The sequence below is a fragment of the Pinus tabuliformis genome, chromosome 3_2, assembly GCF_031772625.1.
Source record: "Pinus tabuliformis cultivar Carrire ecotype Pingquan chromosome 3_2, CPIR1, whole genome shotgun sequence".
Classification (NCBI taxonomy): domain Eukaryota; kingdom Viridiplantae; phylum Streptophyta; class Pinopsida; order Pinales; family Pinaceae; genus Pinus; species Pinus tabuliformis.
The window spans coordinates 457,775,026-457,792,660 of record NC_142302.1 but is presented as its reverse complement, the minus strand read 5'-3'; the positions used below and the strand labels follow the sequence as shown (position 1 = coordinate 457,792,660).

The 17,635-nt window shown below is 37.2% G+C and overlaps 1 protein-coding gene across 1 annotated transcript; it reads right to left on the bottom strand.

Moving 5' to 3' along the window:
* Positions 1-11,527: 11,527 nt before the first annotated feature.
* On the bottom strand, positions 11,528-16,691 carry LOC149181271 (oligopeptide transporter 4-like). The gene is made up of 6 exons (XM_089416542.1): positions 14,903-16,691; positions 14,342-14,439; positions 13,542-14,108; positions 13,184-13,439; positions 12,903-13,085; positions 11,528-12,200 (listed from the first exon to the last, which is right to left on the bottom strand). Exons 1-6 carry the CDS (start codon positions 15,380-15,382, stop codon positions 11,586-11,588), a joined length of 2,199 nt encoding a protein of 732 aa, XP_089272668.1. The 5' UTR covers positions 15,383-16,691; the 3' UTR covers positions 11,528-11,585.
* Between the last annotated feature and the right edge of the window lie 944 nt (positions 16,692-17,635).

Sequence of the window (17,635 nt, the reverse complement as noted above, 5' to 3'; positions counted from 1 at the left end):
CCTCTTACTACTCCAATGGAACAAAACTTAAAGCTCACATCTATTGAAGGAAAAGAATTTGAGGATGCAACAAAGTATAGACAGCTTGTAGGAAGTCTCAACTACCTAACTACTACCAGACTAGACATTTCATTTGCTATTGGAATCCTCTCCAGGTTTATGCAAAAGCCTTGTGAGGGACATTGGTCTACTGCAAAAAGAGTTCTAAGGTACTTGAAGGGAACTCAAGACTTTGGAATCAAGTATACACAGGTGGACGACTTCAGCTTGATTGGATACTTTGATTCAGACTTCGATGGAGACAAAGAAACTGGGGTATCAACTTCAGGATATGCTATGAGTCTTGGATCAGGAGCTGTCTCCTAGAGATCACGCAAACAATCAATTCTAGTAGATTCCACAACAAAAGCAGAATACGTGGCAGCAGCTGAAGCAACAAAAGGAATTGTGTGGCTCAAGAAAATTCTTGATGATTTACAAGTAAAACAAGTACAATCAACTCCACTCATGATTGACAATACCTCTGCAATAAAGTTGGCCAAGAACCCAAAGTTCCATGATTGAACAAAGCACATCAATACTAAATATCATCTGATTCGACATCATGTTAAGGCCAAAACAATCCATCTCCGTCATTGTTCCAAAAATGAGCAAATTGCAGACATCTTCACCAAAGCGCTTGGAAGAGAAAAGCTTGAACGATTCAGAATGATGCTTGGACTCACCAACATCCCTTCAGATTAAGGGGGGGAATGTTGACACCTAATCCTTGTGATTGGGTGAATTTATGTAAATAGATAAATAGGAAATATGAACAGTCATCGGGAGACGAACTGAACAGTCTGTCCCTCATGTATATAATGAAGACCTACCTGATGGAATAGAACACACGAATCATTTTTTCCTTATGGAGTTACTGCCTGGTCTGACAGGGAGGATGAGAATTTTATACGCAAGTATCTAGAACTACTCAAGCGTTAAGGACAACACTTTTTGAAGGAGAGGGACATGTTAGGTCCCTATACTACTAGTGTAACCCCTTATTGTTATTAGTGCAACCCCCTTATTATATTGTTGTGCCCATGTAGTCCCCATATTGTTATTATTGTGCCCCATAGAAGCCCACTATTGTTATTGTTGTGCCCTCACATTATTATTTTTATGTTGGCTTTGATTACATTATGACCCCTTAGAATCATATATATAGAAAGGAGGTCTTGTCATTTGTATCATCCAAGAATTGTTCATTTGTGTAATGTAAAGGAGGTTTCCCCCTCAAAGAGGCTTATTTCTAAGGCATTTATCTATCTTTTCTATCTTTTTGTGGGTTGGTTTCATAACAACAATAATTGATTTTATGAATCAAGGGACAAAGATGGTTACCAACTGTGAAGGGATTTTCATTTAATTCTTTGAATAACAACATTGAGTCTCATAGAACAATCTTGGATTGGATATTTTCACTCTTGGCTAAATAAGGTCCTCACCAGATCGATTAGGCTTCAACAAGGTTATTAGATATCTTGTCTAGTTCCCAAACAAATTGAACCACTTTGTTTCCTTTAAGATCATGGATGATCCTATTTTTCACCTACCAGCCCAGGGTGGCCTGTTATAAATATTGAAAATAGCAACAAGAAATGCTAAAAATAGAAGTACTAAAAATAGCATTCTTATAAATAGCATTTCGGGACACATTCCAATTTTAATTAGTCCCTAAATTAAAATTGTGAATTAAAATTCGAATTTGAGCTCAGCAGCTGTTTGTAAAATAATTAATTAATTCATCTTGAGTTAATTAGTTAGAGAAAATCAAACATGAATTCTATGTGAAGACATGCAACAGTTATCCCTTTGATTGAGGAAGTTATCCCTTAATTAAGGAGATCAGGATGAGTTGTACTTTGATTTGTAATTAGTTAGCTCAGTTAACTGAGTTAAGTCCAGTTAGATTAGTTCCAACAGTTTGTGGAACTGATTGTGAGTTCAACTAGTCAATGCATGCATGCATGCAACTAGTGTACTTCAGATAACTAAATATTCTCTCATAAATAACTCATGCATGTTAGTTTAGATAGCGGCCTAGTTGAGATCAAAGGATGGGACAGTGTACTATCAGTTGCAAGAATATTCCCTTGAGGATATCTCTTGCATGCAGAAGGAACTCTTTCCTTGAGGATTGCCCAATTATTTTTGAGTTTGGTGAGCAGTGTGTGAGGTAATTATACGCAGGTGGCAGCTTGAGGACCCAAGAGAAACTGCGCAAGGAAATAGGAGGCTTGGAGGACTGAAGGAAGGCATATGTGTTGTCTATTCTGTCTATGAGCAGCAATGAGGGATTGTACTAAGAGCTGGATAGCTTGTGAGCTAAAGCTTTGTGTAATCCTAAGATATTTCCACTTGTGTGATAATACAGATAGTGGGGTTTTTAGCTGAGGCCTTCCCCAAAGTATTCTTTTGTGTTTCATGTGCTATTGAATCTTCTTCTCTGTTATATGTGTTCTATTTGATCTTTCTCAAAATCAATTAAGCTTCCGCAAGTTTGTTTGTAGAAGTAGATCAAGTATTTTGCTCTAGTATATTGCATTATCAGGTGATCTACGGTGAAATTTATACATGGTATCAGAGCTAAGGTGATCAAAGAGGAGAAAAATATACAAAGAAGGGAGAAGTTCGAAGGTTGAAGTTCTTGATTATTGAAATCGAATTCTCATCACATCTCAAATTTCACCAATGGTGTTCAACGGTTTGAGACTTGAGTATGCTCTGGATGGCAACTTGAATTATATAGCCTAGAAGGATCGCATGGAAGTGGTATTAGAGGACAATAGGTTGAAGGACTTCATTGATTAAGAAGTCCCAAGTCAACAGTTGTTAATTCCCAAGAATTGGCGGAATGGAAGAAATGCGTGGCTAGAGTGAGGAGGATTCTTCTGGAAGGAGTTCGAGACCACATTGTCTCGAGTCTCCTTGGGAAGGAGACACCATTTTCAATGTGGAAAACATTGAAGGATCTATATCAAAACAACAATGATCAAAGGAAGTTGGCTTTGAAAGACAAGCTTTGGAAAATCAAGTGTGAAAAGGGTGACATGATCTCTACATGTCTGAACAAGCTCACCACCTGCAGGGATGAGCTTGGAAGTGTAGGAATCACAACAACCGATGATGACATGGTGAGTCCTGCTCTCCTCGGTCTTCCTAAGAGCTGGCATAGCTACCAAGACTCAGTAAATGGAAGATAGAAACTGCTAGATTGGGAATGACTGTGGTCGTATTTGTTGGAGGAGGAGATCAAGAGAAGCACCAAAGATGGATCTTCATCAAAGCATGATGATGAAGAAAATCTAGCCTTAACAAGTAAGGTGAGGAAAGGGAAAGGGAAGGCTTCCCATTCCAGATCGACTTCTTCCCATGGTGGGAAGAAGATTGACAAATCTAAAGTTTGATGCTTTAATTGTCATGAGGTGGGCCATTATGGAACAAATTGTCCACAGAAGAAATCCAAGAAGGGATCCTCAAAAGGATCAGATGGTGAGGCAGTGGCCTCATAGTTCGAATTGGATTTCACCCTCATCGCATGCATAGTTTCATCGATGGTGGGTTGTGTTTGGAACCTAGACAGTGGAGCCTCATTCCACATGACCGACAACAAGAGTTTATCAGTACCTTGGAGGAGAAGGACCTCCAAATGCGCATAGAGATGGGCGATGATGGAAAGTACCGTGTTTCAGGTGAAGGCACGGTTGTGTTTCAGGGGGAGCATGGAGCTCCTCTCACCCTGACTGATGTAAAGTATGTGCCTGGACTGAAGAATAACCTAGTATCCATCACAATGTTGGAAGACAAAGGCTATGATGTAGTCTTTAGTAAAGGAAAGGCATTCTTGAGATACATCGGCACTGGACAGACCAAGAGGATTAGGATTCGAGTTAAGAATATCTACAAGCTGGAGGTAGATGATTGTGCTACATTGAGTTCCAAAGCAGAGTTGGTGCAAAGCCAAGATATTGGTGAGCTATGGCATAGAATATTAGGCCACTTGCACCATGGGGCCTTGAATATCATGCAATAGATTTCTGCCAGACTTCCCAAGGGTAAACTTGAGCAATTGGATACACGCAAAGGTTGTACCTTAGGTAAGTATGCAAAATCTTCCTTTCAGGATCGAGACAGTCGAGCTGGAGAAATATTGGAGCGAGTTAATACAAATGTGTGTGGACCATTCTCGACAGCCTCCACTGCTAAACAAAGGTACTATGTTATTTTCATTGATGATTTTTCTCATAGATGCTGGATCTATTTCATGCAAAATAAGGATCAAACCTTCTCAAAGTTTTGTGAGTTCAAAGCCTTGGTTGAGAAAGAACATCAAGAAAGAAGATAAGGGCCTTGCGAGCAACAATGGTGGAGAGTATGTCTCTCAACAATTTAAGGACTTCTATGTAGTAGAAGGAATTAAATGAGAGTTGACCACACCCCATAACCCATAGCAGAATGGGGTGGCCGAAAGGAAGAATAGAACGATTGTGGGAGCAGCTCGAGCAATGCTGCATGACCAAGGCCTACCACTTCATTTGTGGGCTGAGGCATGCAATACAACAATATACTTGCAAAATAGAAGCCCGCATCATATACTGGGGATGAAGACACCAGAGGAGGCCTTCTTCGGGAAGAGACCAGATGTGAGTCACTTCAGGATCTTTGGCTCATCAATATTTTTCCATGTGACCAAAGATGCCTGGAAGAAGCTAGAGCCAACAGTTGAGTTAGGGATACTTGTGGGGTACACTAATACACCCCACAACTATTGGGTGTTCTTGCCTACCAGTCAGAGGACAATGGTACATAGAGATCTAAAGTTCGACGAGTAGAAGGCCATGCGATTTTCCCTTGAGAGGGAGCTCAAGTTACATGTAGAGGAGGAACTTTTGGTTCCTAAGGGGGAGGAGCCTCAGACTGATGCAGACTAGCCACATGCACAAGATCCAGGAGTGGAGACATTCACTCATGCAGAGCCTTCCAGAGATGGGTGGAAACGCTCAAAGGAAGTTGACAGATTGTTGATGGATGCGAGAGAGAATGTGGGACAGCCATTCTCAGTGCAAATAAAGGAGGTCACCTGAGCGGTACACTGGTTACATGGCCTTTGTTGGGGAATGTCTAGAGACCGAACCATCTTCCTTCAAGGAAGTAGTGTAGCAGCTAGTCTGGGTTGATGGTATGGTGGAGGAGTATGATTCCATAGTTCGGAACAGTGTTTGGGATGTTGTTCCAAGACTATAGAACAAGTCAGTGGTGATTTCCCGATGGCTTTACAAGGTAAAGAAAGCCGCTGATGGTAGTGTGGAGTAACATAAGTCAAGGTTTGTTGCCCGTGGTTTCTCACAGGTCGAGAGGATTGACTATGATGAGACTTTTGCTTCTGTACCAAGGTGCTCATCTATCAGATCGATGTTGGAACTATCAGCATAGATGGGTTGGAAGATCCATCAGATGGATGTGAAGACTATGTTCCTCAATGGCAATATTTGAGACCTTCGATCGTGAGTCACATGTGTGCCGACTTAATAGAGCTTTGTACGGGCTGAAGCAAGCACCTCGTGCTTGGTACACTAAGACCGACAACTATTTCACCGGGTTGGGCTTCACAAAGAGTGAAGCAGATGCAAACCAATACCACATCTTGGTAGAAGGTAAGCCATCTATCATTGTTCTTTATATTGATGATCTAATATTAATAGGTGATGATCATTTGATCAAGTCTTTCAAGGATGACCTTGCAAGAGAGTTCGAGATGAAAGACATGGGTCTCATGCACTACTTTCTAGGCATAGAAGTGAGGCAGAAGGATGGGGAAGTGTTTGTGTCTCAAGGCAAGTATTCCAATGAGAAACTTAGGAGATTCCACATGGAGAAGTGCAAGCCCATGCAAACTTCTCTAGCAGGTAACTTGAGGAAGGAGGATGCTACTTCAGGTGAGGTAGTAGCTACTACTGTTTATCGGAAGCTTGTGGGTTCATTGATGTATTTAGTGAACACACAACCAGATTTGTGCTTTGCGGTGAATAGCTGAGTCAAGCTATGGTTCAGCCTACCAAGCTGTTTTGGAAGGTAGCAAAGCATGTGTTGAGATACATCAGAGGCACATCTCAGTATGGATTATGGTACAGGCGGACAGAGGGAGTGAAGCTTCAGGACTTCACAGATGCAGATTAGGCAAGGAGTCCATCAGATCGGAAGAGCACTTTAGGAGGAATTTTCAACCTTGGTTGAGCTGCAGTTTCTTGGTACAATAGGAAATAGAGGTTAGTTGTACTTAGCTCAACAGAGGTTGAATACATGGCTACCAGTCAAGCAGCATGTGAGGCCATTTGGATGCGGAAAATTCTAGTTGGATTGTTTGATCAGAGGATAGATCCAACTATGATCTATTGTGATAATCAGAGTTGTATCAAACTCTCTGAGAATCCAGTATTTCATGACAGGTCCAAGCACATCGATATCCAGTATCATCATCTTCGAGACTGTGTGGTGAAGAGGATCATGTTGATGTAGTATGTTTCGATCGAGGAGCAGGATGCAGATATTTTGACTAAGGCATTGACAAAATGCAAATTCAAGTTCCACAGAGATAGGATTGGGGTGACAGATAATCCCTTTCTTGTTGAGAGGAAGTGTTGAAAATAGCAACAAGAAATGCTAAAAATAGAAGTGCTAAAAATAACATTCCTATAAATAGCATTTCGGGATGCATTCCAATTTTAATTAGTCCCTAAATTAAAATTGTGAATTAAAATTCGAATTTGAGCTCAGCAGCCATTTGTAAAATAATTAATTAATTCATCTTGAGTTAATTAGTTAGAGAAAATCAAACATGAAGTCTATGTGAAGACATGCAACAGTTATCCCTTTGATTGAGGAAGTTATCCCTTAATTAAGGAGATCAGGATGAGTTGTACTTTGATTTGTAATTAGTTATCTCAGTTAACTAATTAAAGTCTAGTTAGATTAGTTCCAACAGTTTGTGGAACTGATTATGAGTTCAGTTAGTCAATGCATGCATGCATGCAACTAGTGTACTTCAGATAACTGAATATTCTCTCATAAATAACTCATGCATGTCAGTTCAGACAGAGACCCAATTGAGATCAAAGGATGGGACAGTGTACTATCAGTTGCAGGAATATTCCCTTGAGGATATCTCTTGCATGCAGAAGGAATTCTTTCCTTGAGGATTGTGTAGTTATTTTTGAGTTTGGTGAGCAGTGTGTGAGGTAATTACACACAAGTGGCAGCTTGAGGACCCAAGAGAAACTGCGTAAGGAAATAGGAGGCTTGGAGGACTGAAGGAAGGCATATTTGTTGTCTATTCTGTCTATGAGCAGTAGTGAGGGATTGTATTGAGAGCTAGATAGCTTGTGAGCTAAAGCTTTGTGTAATCCTAATATATTTCCACTTGTATGATAATACATATAGTCGGGTTTTTAGTTGAGGCTTTCCCCCATAGTATTCTTCTATGTTTCATGTGTGATTGAATCTTCTTCTCTGTTATATGTGTTCTATTTGATCTTGCTCAAAATCAATTAAGCTTCCGTAAGTTTGTTTGTAGAAGTAGATCAAGTATTTTGCTTTAGTATATTGCATTATCAGGTGATCTATGGTGAAATTTCTACAATAAATGCACACTAGCCATCATGGATAATCAATTCAACTCAATTGTTGATGCCTTGGCCTAGGAAAATTACAAATTGAATGAGACATGCTTGTTTGCTAGCATAAATGGTGTAGTTTTAGATTCTAGTCACCTAGATAAAGGTAAGATTGCAGACCTTATAGACAAAAAAAAAAAATCTCCAGAGTTATCAACACACTAATTATTTATACCTCATCTCAAAATTTATGGCATAATGTAAAATATTAGTTGCAAAGCATGTTGATTGATGAACCAATGTTTGTGGGAAGCTTGATCAACACAAATGTGTTTGGAAAATTTTCAAATATCCTGGACAACATCGCAACACATCATTTATTAATAAGAAGCGACAATTATTTCATTTCCAACAATCCATGATTTCATGTTAGCTCTAAGTTCAAATTCATAGATTCTAGTAGTTTGAGTAACAAGGAATTTTGTAGGTTGACATAGGGAAACTCATGCAATTTGGTGTCCTGTCAACCCATCCATTAAATCTTCTATCAACTACATTTCATCCACTAGATTTACATGAGTGTCCATCATGTATTAAGTAGGCTCAAAAGCTAGGATTAAGGGATCCCAACCATCATTAGTTGGACTAGTAGCCTTGTAAACTACTTCTCCTTATCTAAGATAGTAAGGGAGACATTGAGAAAGTTGGAATTTTAAGCCTCAAAGGATGGATGAATGGATAGTTATGGAGACACACTTTTCTTTCTCAAAGAGCTTGGCCAACACATTTCCTTTGTCCTCCATAAAAACATTAGGGTTGCATAGATTGGGAAAGTAAAGTAAAAGAGTCATTAGGAGGATCCCTATAAATAATGCAAGGAGACCATTAATACTAAAACAATTGGTTTAGGTGTGCATATCTAATTCCACCTTCTACATCTAGATTACTTTTCATATAGATGTTGGCACAACCTAAAAAGTTGACAATGCACAAGAAAATATAGATGATTTGAACTTGATTAAACATAGAGTCATTTCTTTTCTTCCAAATTTGAAACAAAGCCCCTATTTTAATAAGCTCACGGGTTGCTTGAAATTTACTGACTTTGGAAAGTTCCTCATTTAATATCCTTTTATAAGATGACAACATAGAGTGTGAAAATCAAATATATGGGGTAGTTTGTTGCCCAAAACAATAACCTTCTATGAGATGGTAACATGGAGGATTTGGCTACAAAATTTTGAGACATAATTATAGAAAGATTTAACAGAGTTAAAAAACAATAAGAAATGTTTAAGGTTTTAGTATTGCGGGGAGTTGGGTGAGTGACACTAAGGTGCACCAATCGATGATCAAGAGCCAAGCCCTAAAGGATGAGGGACCAAGCAAATTAACAAGCCTATTTAACCTCAATCAAGTGTTTGAACCAAGTTATCTATTTAAATTTGAGCATTCAAATTTTATTTAATTGAAAACTCAACCAAAGTTGAAGGAAAATCCTCTTATAGCCATTAATTAGGTTATACTCATTGAAGTCCTTATAAAAACTTAAGTGATTTTTTTATATTTCCTTATATCCAATACTTTGTGAAGTTTGATTAAGTGATTTATGTTTACATGTGTATATTTTGGTTTGATGACATAATTTAGAGCTATATTAAGTATTATTGTTTTATAGTGTACATTGGGTATGTAACAAAAATGTTTGTCCATTTTCACTTAAGAACTAGTGAATAAAAGAATGTTTATAAAAGATCAAATGAATATAGAATATTATACTTTGTGATTTGTATATAATAGAAAATGAATCATGTATATATATTGAGGTGATATGTATATACCGTTGTGAGAAATTAGAGCAAAACCGCTAATAGATTAAAAAAATAAAATAATAAGGTAATATTTGTTCTTATAAAGCCATATGGTATAAAAACAATGTACATACAAAACATACAATTGTATGTATTCATGCATTTTAATATGAAAGTATTTAAGTGGTCATTAATATTGAACTTGTGTTTAGAGGTGGGTCATCAAGGCTTTAGAGATATTTCTATAGCCATTATTAGCATTCTCAAAAATTAAGAAAATGGGAATTCTACCTTTTACGCTTGGAGTGTAATTTAGATATAGAAATTTATACAAATTAGAGGTTTGAAAATCCATGAGAACAACTAAATGGGTTGATTTTGATTAAATATAGAGCCATTTCTTTTCTTCCAAATTAGAAATAACACTCAATTCTAATAAGCTCACAAGTTGCTTGAAAGTCAATTGTCCAACTCTATTTTTCACTCAAAAGAGCATCCTTTCATAAGAAAGTAATGGGCAACTTGAAAGTCTAAGGCATAGACAATATGTCACCAAAAGGGTAGGTGTCCATGAGATTGCAACAAGTAACTAATCACAAAATTGAAGACACAATTATAGATAAATTCAACATAGCTACAAAAAGACCCATGAGGTGTAGACTAGTTGGTTTGCATGGGGTTTAGTCCCTGCTAGGTCACAGGGTCAAACCTCGTGGGGAGGGGTTGAGGATGGAAATCACTTTGGGGAAATTAAAATTTTGAATGGGAATCGAGGTTTGATCGAGCCTTACACAATCCTGGTGATAAACATTCCATTAAAAGTGGATCAGTCTTCTTCCATCCAATAAATTAATAAATGAGTTGGGGATCAATCTTCTTCCATCCAATAAATCAATAAAATAGACACCATTAAAAGTGGATCAGTCTTCTTCCATCCAATAAATTAATAAATGAGTTGGGGATCAATCTTCTTCCATCCAATAAATCAATAAAATAGACACCATTAAAAGTGGATCAGTCTTCTTCCATCCAATAAATTAATAAATGAGTTGGGGATCAGTTAAAAGTGGATCAGTCTTCTTCCATCCAATAAATTAATAAATGATCAGTCTTCTTCCATCCAATAAATTAATAAATGAGTTAAATTAATAAATGAGTTGGGGATCAATCTTCTTCCATCCAATAAATCAATAAAATAGACACCATTAAAAGTGGATCAGTCTTCTTCCATCCAATAAATTAATAAATGAGTTGGGGATCAGTTAAAAGTGGATCAGTCTTCTTCCATCCAATAAATTAATAAATGATCAGTCTTCTTCCATCCAATAAATTAATAAATGAGTTGGGGATCAGTCTTCTTCCATCCAATAAATCAATAAATGAACTAGTTTTTCGACCTATGCCAATAAAAAAAAAAAAAAAAAAAGTGTTTATATTTCTTTTTAAAAAATATATTTTAATTGGTTATACCAAAATAAATAATTCAATGGTGATCATTCAAGCTCCCATGAATGAGGAAGCAAAAATTGACTTTATTAGATTTAACCAAAAGTTCACATACACTCCCAATTTTAAAAAATAAATCTTTTATTTACATATTAAAATATTATTTAATCAAACCTCTGAGCACGAGCCATTGTAAATAAAATATTATTTAATCTAACCTCTGAAACAAGTTGGAGCAGGAGCCATTATAACCGTTGAATTAAGTTCAAAAGCTTAACTTTTAAATGATTGGTCTTATTTCTCTTTATAAGCTACATAAGCGTAGCACAATGACATTGGAAACCATTATGTTATGCTTTGAGCTGATTAGACAATATTAGATTTAAGTAAGATTATTGTATATATTGTGTGGGTGATAGGAAAAAATGTGTGTGCACTTTCTTTCTATAATTACTATTTAATAAACAAATTGGTATTAAACACAGTAAAGAAAATATAGAAGAGGCTTTCATAGAAATATATAATCGAAAATGGGGTATTTACAAATACATTTGAGATGAGATGAAATGTATACATGTACGTAATTTTGTGAACATAAAAATCAGAATGCAAAGACAGTAAAGATCAAATCAAAATTAATAAACACGGCAACCATCCACTTTACATCAGATCAGAATTAATAAACAGGGCAACCATCCACTTTGACACCCTTAGCAGTGGGGCAGGTGGCCAAAGGGCAATGTTCCCCACTTGCTCCCCACCAGTTTATGGATGTGTTGTTCAGACCCAAAGCAAAGTATAGCAGTATAGCCATAAAAGCCAAACCAGCATCAAGGCCTGCAGAGAGCACATAGTTGTAACGCTGCCACCAAGCCTTCCGATATTTAAAGATAAAATGGTTGAAAATGGTGCCAACGGTGATCCAGGATGTGTAGTTGACTGCAGTGGCTGGAGGCATATAGGCTGTAGATCCCAGCATAACTGGCAGGTTGATCAGAGGAATCCACTTGACCTTTGGAAAGGCCTTGTGTGCCAACCACACTAAAACTGGAGCAGCTGCTCCACCCAAGAAGAACCAATTTAACTGGGGATACACTCCAAGCTTGCCAAATATCCTTTTGGGACCAACCAAACCCCATATGACTGATGCATCGAAGAACACATGATCATTGGGACATGTCCATGGGCTACTTGCAGACAAAAGATCTGTTCGACATATATCTTTCACCGATCCCAACATCCACCATGCAACTCCCAGGTTGACTGTTCCAGCCACCACTGTGCCAATAAACTGCATTGCACACACAATATCAATAAACAGACCAAAACAAATGTGCACAGCCATATCATGCAAAAAAGCATTCTGCAAATAAAATAAATATAGCAAATTCATTCTGATTTTCTCAAAAATTTGAATACCTGGTTCTAAACTAAGAATTGTAATGTGTATCTATAATATGTCTGGGAGGTTTCACAATTCACAGAGAGAGATTTGAAGCTAAGCAAAAACAATGCCTTTATCGGTTCACCAAATTGCTCAAGAACATGTTTAGACAAGTATAAACTACAGTGCTAAAACCTAACATCAGTTCTTTTGACACAAAAAGAATAAACTCCTCAAAAAATGCCAAAACCTAACACCAATTCTTTTGACACAGAAAGAATCAGCTCCTCAAAAAAATTAAACTTTTCTTCCAGTTATCTGATAAATAAAAATCTAGTTTTCTGGAGAAGTTAATGGTCCAAAGTGAAAGGAAAAATAACGTTTAATTTGGTTGAACAGTGCCTATTTCTTATTTTATAATTGTTTGTGCTTCAATATGAAATTACCATCTCGACCTCCTTCCAATGGACTGTTAAAATGATTTTAGAATTTGGAATTGCAGAGCAGCAAAAACAAAACTTGATGCTCATGTTCATAATATGGGTGACTGCCATAAGCATGAGGATATATAGAATTTGAAGGAGAGTGAGTATTTTGAACATAGCATACCTGTACAAGGAACATAGAGCGTGGTGGGATTTTCATGTAATGGCCGAGCTTGAAGTCTGACAAGAAAGAAACTGCCTGGCTCATGCTCATATAACCATAGACCTTGAAGCAAACATTGGCAATAGGCTTCCCAGGAAGGATATATCCCATTAGGTATTCGGTGATAATGTTCAGGCCTGGTGTCTGTGCCAAAACAAAATAAGAAGATGAAGTATAACCAGAATATATATATATATAATTAATTCCTTCTACAAAATAATCAATAAAATCAATGTGCTTACCTGATTAGTAGTAGCGGTGATGATACTTATGGGAAGAGTGAAAAATGAAGCGAGAGCACAGGCAAAAAGTAACCCCCACCATGGTAATTGTACCTCTTTCTTGTAAACCTCGCAGAGTGCAAAGGCAACAGCAAGAGTCCCAACCAAGAGAGTGTAGAACCACCATTGTGGGATATCAGGGTATTTGCGCATCAATTTAGTATGGATATCAGGCCGATTGTTTTTGGATGCTGCTACAGCACGCTGCCATATTTCCCTGCACCATAACAACGCATGTCATTTAAACTAACATCCATAATTGATGATCTTGCAAGAAAGCAGTAATGGAAGTCAAGTCAATACAAAAATCAGAACTTACTTCCCATAGAATAGAGCGACATGGGTAATTGTAGAAGCAATGGTTGCAAATCCAAACCCATAAGTCAGAGCAAAAAACAAGCTCATATGTATTTGACCATTCTGATTGTAAGCAGCAAGATCCAGCTCAAATTTATTGTTCACAATCTGTGAAATATTATAGTTTTGACCTTGGGCTGTGAACAAATCCGAGCTGAAAATAGGAAAAGCCTTTGCATTGTACATGTTAGTGCCCCAATAAGCAAGAGGGACTGCAAAGTATACTACGAAGACATAACCAACCATGACATTCATAATGGCAAAGAATGGAGAAATAAGAGGACTGAACAAGAAGGCTGCGATGGTGCTCCAATCGAAACCAAAGGCACCTAGTCCGAGGCCATTCATGCCAGAGCCAATCTGCTGTGCTGTGACAGAGTGAGGCCAAATCCAGCACACCCACGATACACTGGTCAGGGTTGAGAATAGATAACCAGGGAATACATAGTAGCAAAAGCTGCAGGTCATGGCAATGAAGAAGAAGGTATTACGAGACATCCCCTTTCCATGGTCTTTCTCATGCAGTACCCTGCATGTCAAACACAGAACCTTCTCCATTACCAATTCTCACAGTATAATTAAATGAAAAGTAACTCAATAAGTGGACTGGCTAAATTTGTTTTCAGAATTTCGTAAGAACTATTTTTCTGAATTTCACAAGGAAATATTATTAAATTTAACCACTTATCAAGTGGTAGATCCATTAACACCACTATGATTTACTTAAAACATTCCCAAGAAATATTGACATTTTTATTATACCGGAACAGGGTCACCTGGACCAGTGTGCTTGGCCACCACATGTGTGCAGGTTCTACAACATACTTACGAAGCAGTCCAGCCCATCCATATCCTAACACCTGATTCATCACAGCACAGAATCAAAAACTGGTAAATTTACATATATGTATTCACAAAGACAGAAATGTAAATCATGTGTAGTTAATAAAACATTAAAATTTGAATGATTTATATATGGCAGGATTTGTTATGGGTTGACCATTAAGCTAAACATTAAATTAAATTGATATAAGGTTTTATGCATAGGAAACGGGGAATTGCCTTTGCCCAGCAATTTGATTGCCAAAGTATACATACTGTCTCTCTACTTTATTATTTCCCATTTAAGCTTGTAAATCTAAAAAAACACAATTTTTTCACCATTAAACCCACTAATCAATCAATCCAGGCTCATGCTCATTTAATCTAGATCACTCGATTAATAACTTCTTATGTACAAATAATCCCAATAATATCATAAATCATCGATTATTTACGGATAATGTCAAAAATAATAATTTCACTGCAAGCACTACCCAATACCTGAGTTGTTATTATGATGAGCCAAGCTGCTAAAAAGGAGATATTCCTCCTGTAGAAGGCCTTAATGATGTTCACAATACCCACAGCATAGGCAGATCCATTGCCGAAGGCATAGCCTGCACTGGCAAAGATTGTGATGAGGACGTGCTCTTTCATATTGAAGGGCCCTGGATTCAGAGACACCTCCCCCAACACAGGCACTCTGAATGTCCGCTTTGGCAGAGCCGAGGCCATGAAACGCCCAAGGGGAAGGGCTGCCACCTGCACTGAAATCTGTGTGATAATAAGTGGTTCCTTCCTGTAACTGAAGAACTGGTTCAAAAAAGAGAGCAGCACGCATGAAAGCAGCCCCAGAAACCACATTCGAAATGTCCATACAGGAATAGTTGGATCGTCTTCTGTACTCACTGTCAATGCCACCTGCTCCACCGGTGAATTCTCCTCCTCTTCCTCTTTACTCAATTCCAATGATGTGTCCATTGCCACTCTAATTCTCTACACTAACAGCAATAAATAGCTATTTAGACCTGATTAACCTGGCCTAAGGATAGGCTGAGATCTTTGTCTGCAACTGAGTTAATCTATCCACTCCAGTTCGTGTTTGAACTACCATTCTTCTTCATCCCCTTTCTACATATACCTCTTGTATTTATATAATTTTGATCTGTTTTTTTTCTTTTGGAGAAACTATCTTGACTAAAGGGATCAAATTGTATATCTTGATGGAAACGACCAACTGTGTATCTTGATTAAAACAATCAACAATTCAATCAAAGACTATGCTTGCGGACACATGAGATACCAATCAACATTTCAATCAAAGACAGAGACACATATGCTTGCAGACATATGAGATACCAAACAGGTCCACACCAAAAAGAGAAAGTGACAATAAAACTTGTGAATATTCTTTCTCTCTGGCCCTTTTTTCCTGCTGCTTCAGAAGAATAAACAAAACAAGCGAAATGGCCAACTTAAGAATACAGACTAGGGTCTGCTGGTTCACATTTGAAACCGGCTCTTGCAACAATCCAAGTTGCACCAATGCCGTGAATCCCTATAGATTCCTTTCGCTAGTCAACGATTCCTCCGACCACAGAGTGGGTCTAGACGACTTTGAGTATTCCCTTTACCTAATTTTTTCAAGTCACAGAAGAAAACAGCTTTGGGATTTCCATCTCCATTAAATAATGAAGAACTTAGTTATCAGTTTATGTGGACTAAATATCAACGTGTTAGCCATGCCATGCCATGGCCAAAGGCTGTGTGCCATGTGTCTCTCACAGCAGTATTCAGGCATGACTGCATACCTCATGCATGTGTGTTCCAAGACAGAGACTTAACCTTGAAACCAGGCCTACACATGGACATTAAACTGTGCTATAGTATTTTTAAATGGCCCACAAATCAAAGTATGACACATCAGGTCTATCTCTCAGTTTTCTTCACTTTACTACAAGTCTGTTTCCTTTTTCAGTAAGTCACGCAGGTTTATCATGCTTGATTCCAAAAACTCACGTGGTCACCGCCGAGGTACAGATCAGCAGCTGAGGATCAACAGCACATCGATGAAGACAGGCATCCAATTAAAAATCATGAACTGAGTTTTTGTGGATCAGAATGTTTTGAGAAGAGCACAGAGGCTTTTCAAATAATCACGGAGAAGAATCAGAAAAAAGAAAACCTCGAACTCCTTTCAAATCAGGGAGCAAATAATCATGGAGAAGAATCAGAAAAAAACCTCGAAACCCTTTAAATCAGGAAGAATAACCAGTAAAAACCAGAAACACCTTTCAAATCATGGAGAACAATCAAATTTTTGGGGTTTAACAGTTTTGAAGATTCAAAGCAATAAATGTATTGGAATTGGACATTTCTGTCCCCACTTGAGTTTCTTTGAATCTGAGAATCAAACGGTGAATAGGAAGGAAAAAAAAAAAAAATCCTCACGTTGTGTGAACGCGAAAAAAGAGAGGGAAAACGAGGCCTCGCGTTCTAGGTAAAAAAGCCAAAGATACCTGAGTTGAAATTTCATAATTCACAACTGTCCAAAGAATATTCAAAGTTATGAAGTGGAGTTCATGGTAAAAAAAAGGTATCCTAGACGATAGAGGAGAAGTTAAGTGGGAGAGTTTATTTTAGGTAAAACAAAATGATTTAATTAGTTAAATTAAAATTTTAACTATTGATTAAGATATGGCAAAGTTTGTATGTTGGTTGATATTTTGACTGGCTGAGATTTATAATGTTAAGTTAACAGGGAGAGTTTAGTTTATGTGAAACAAAATGATTTAATTAGTTAAATTAAAAATTTAACTATGGATTAAGATATTGCAAAGTTTGTTTGTTGGTTGATATGTTGAGTGGTAAGATACTGCAAAGTTTGTTGGGTAAGATTTATAAGGTTAATGTGTATTAAATACATTTTTGTATTAAAGTATTTTTATATTTTTATTAATTTTAAAAAGAAAATGAATATGCTTAAAATAAGAATAATTGTTTATTATTTTTTTATTAATGTTAAAAGAAAATGAATATTATTAAAATAAGAATAAATTGTCATAATTTTATTATAAAATTGGGTTTTGGATAATTCTCAAAGAAGGGAGGTGTGTCTCTTGTCTCACAAACAAGGAAATATTATACAATAATTTGGTGTTTAGTTTTACCATAACTTTAAAATTAGTTTATTATTATTATTAAACCACATCAATCTTAATGAATATTACTAAT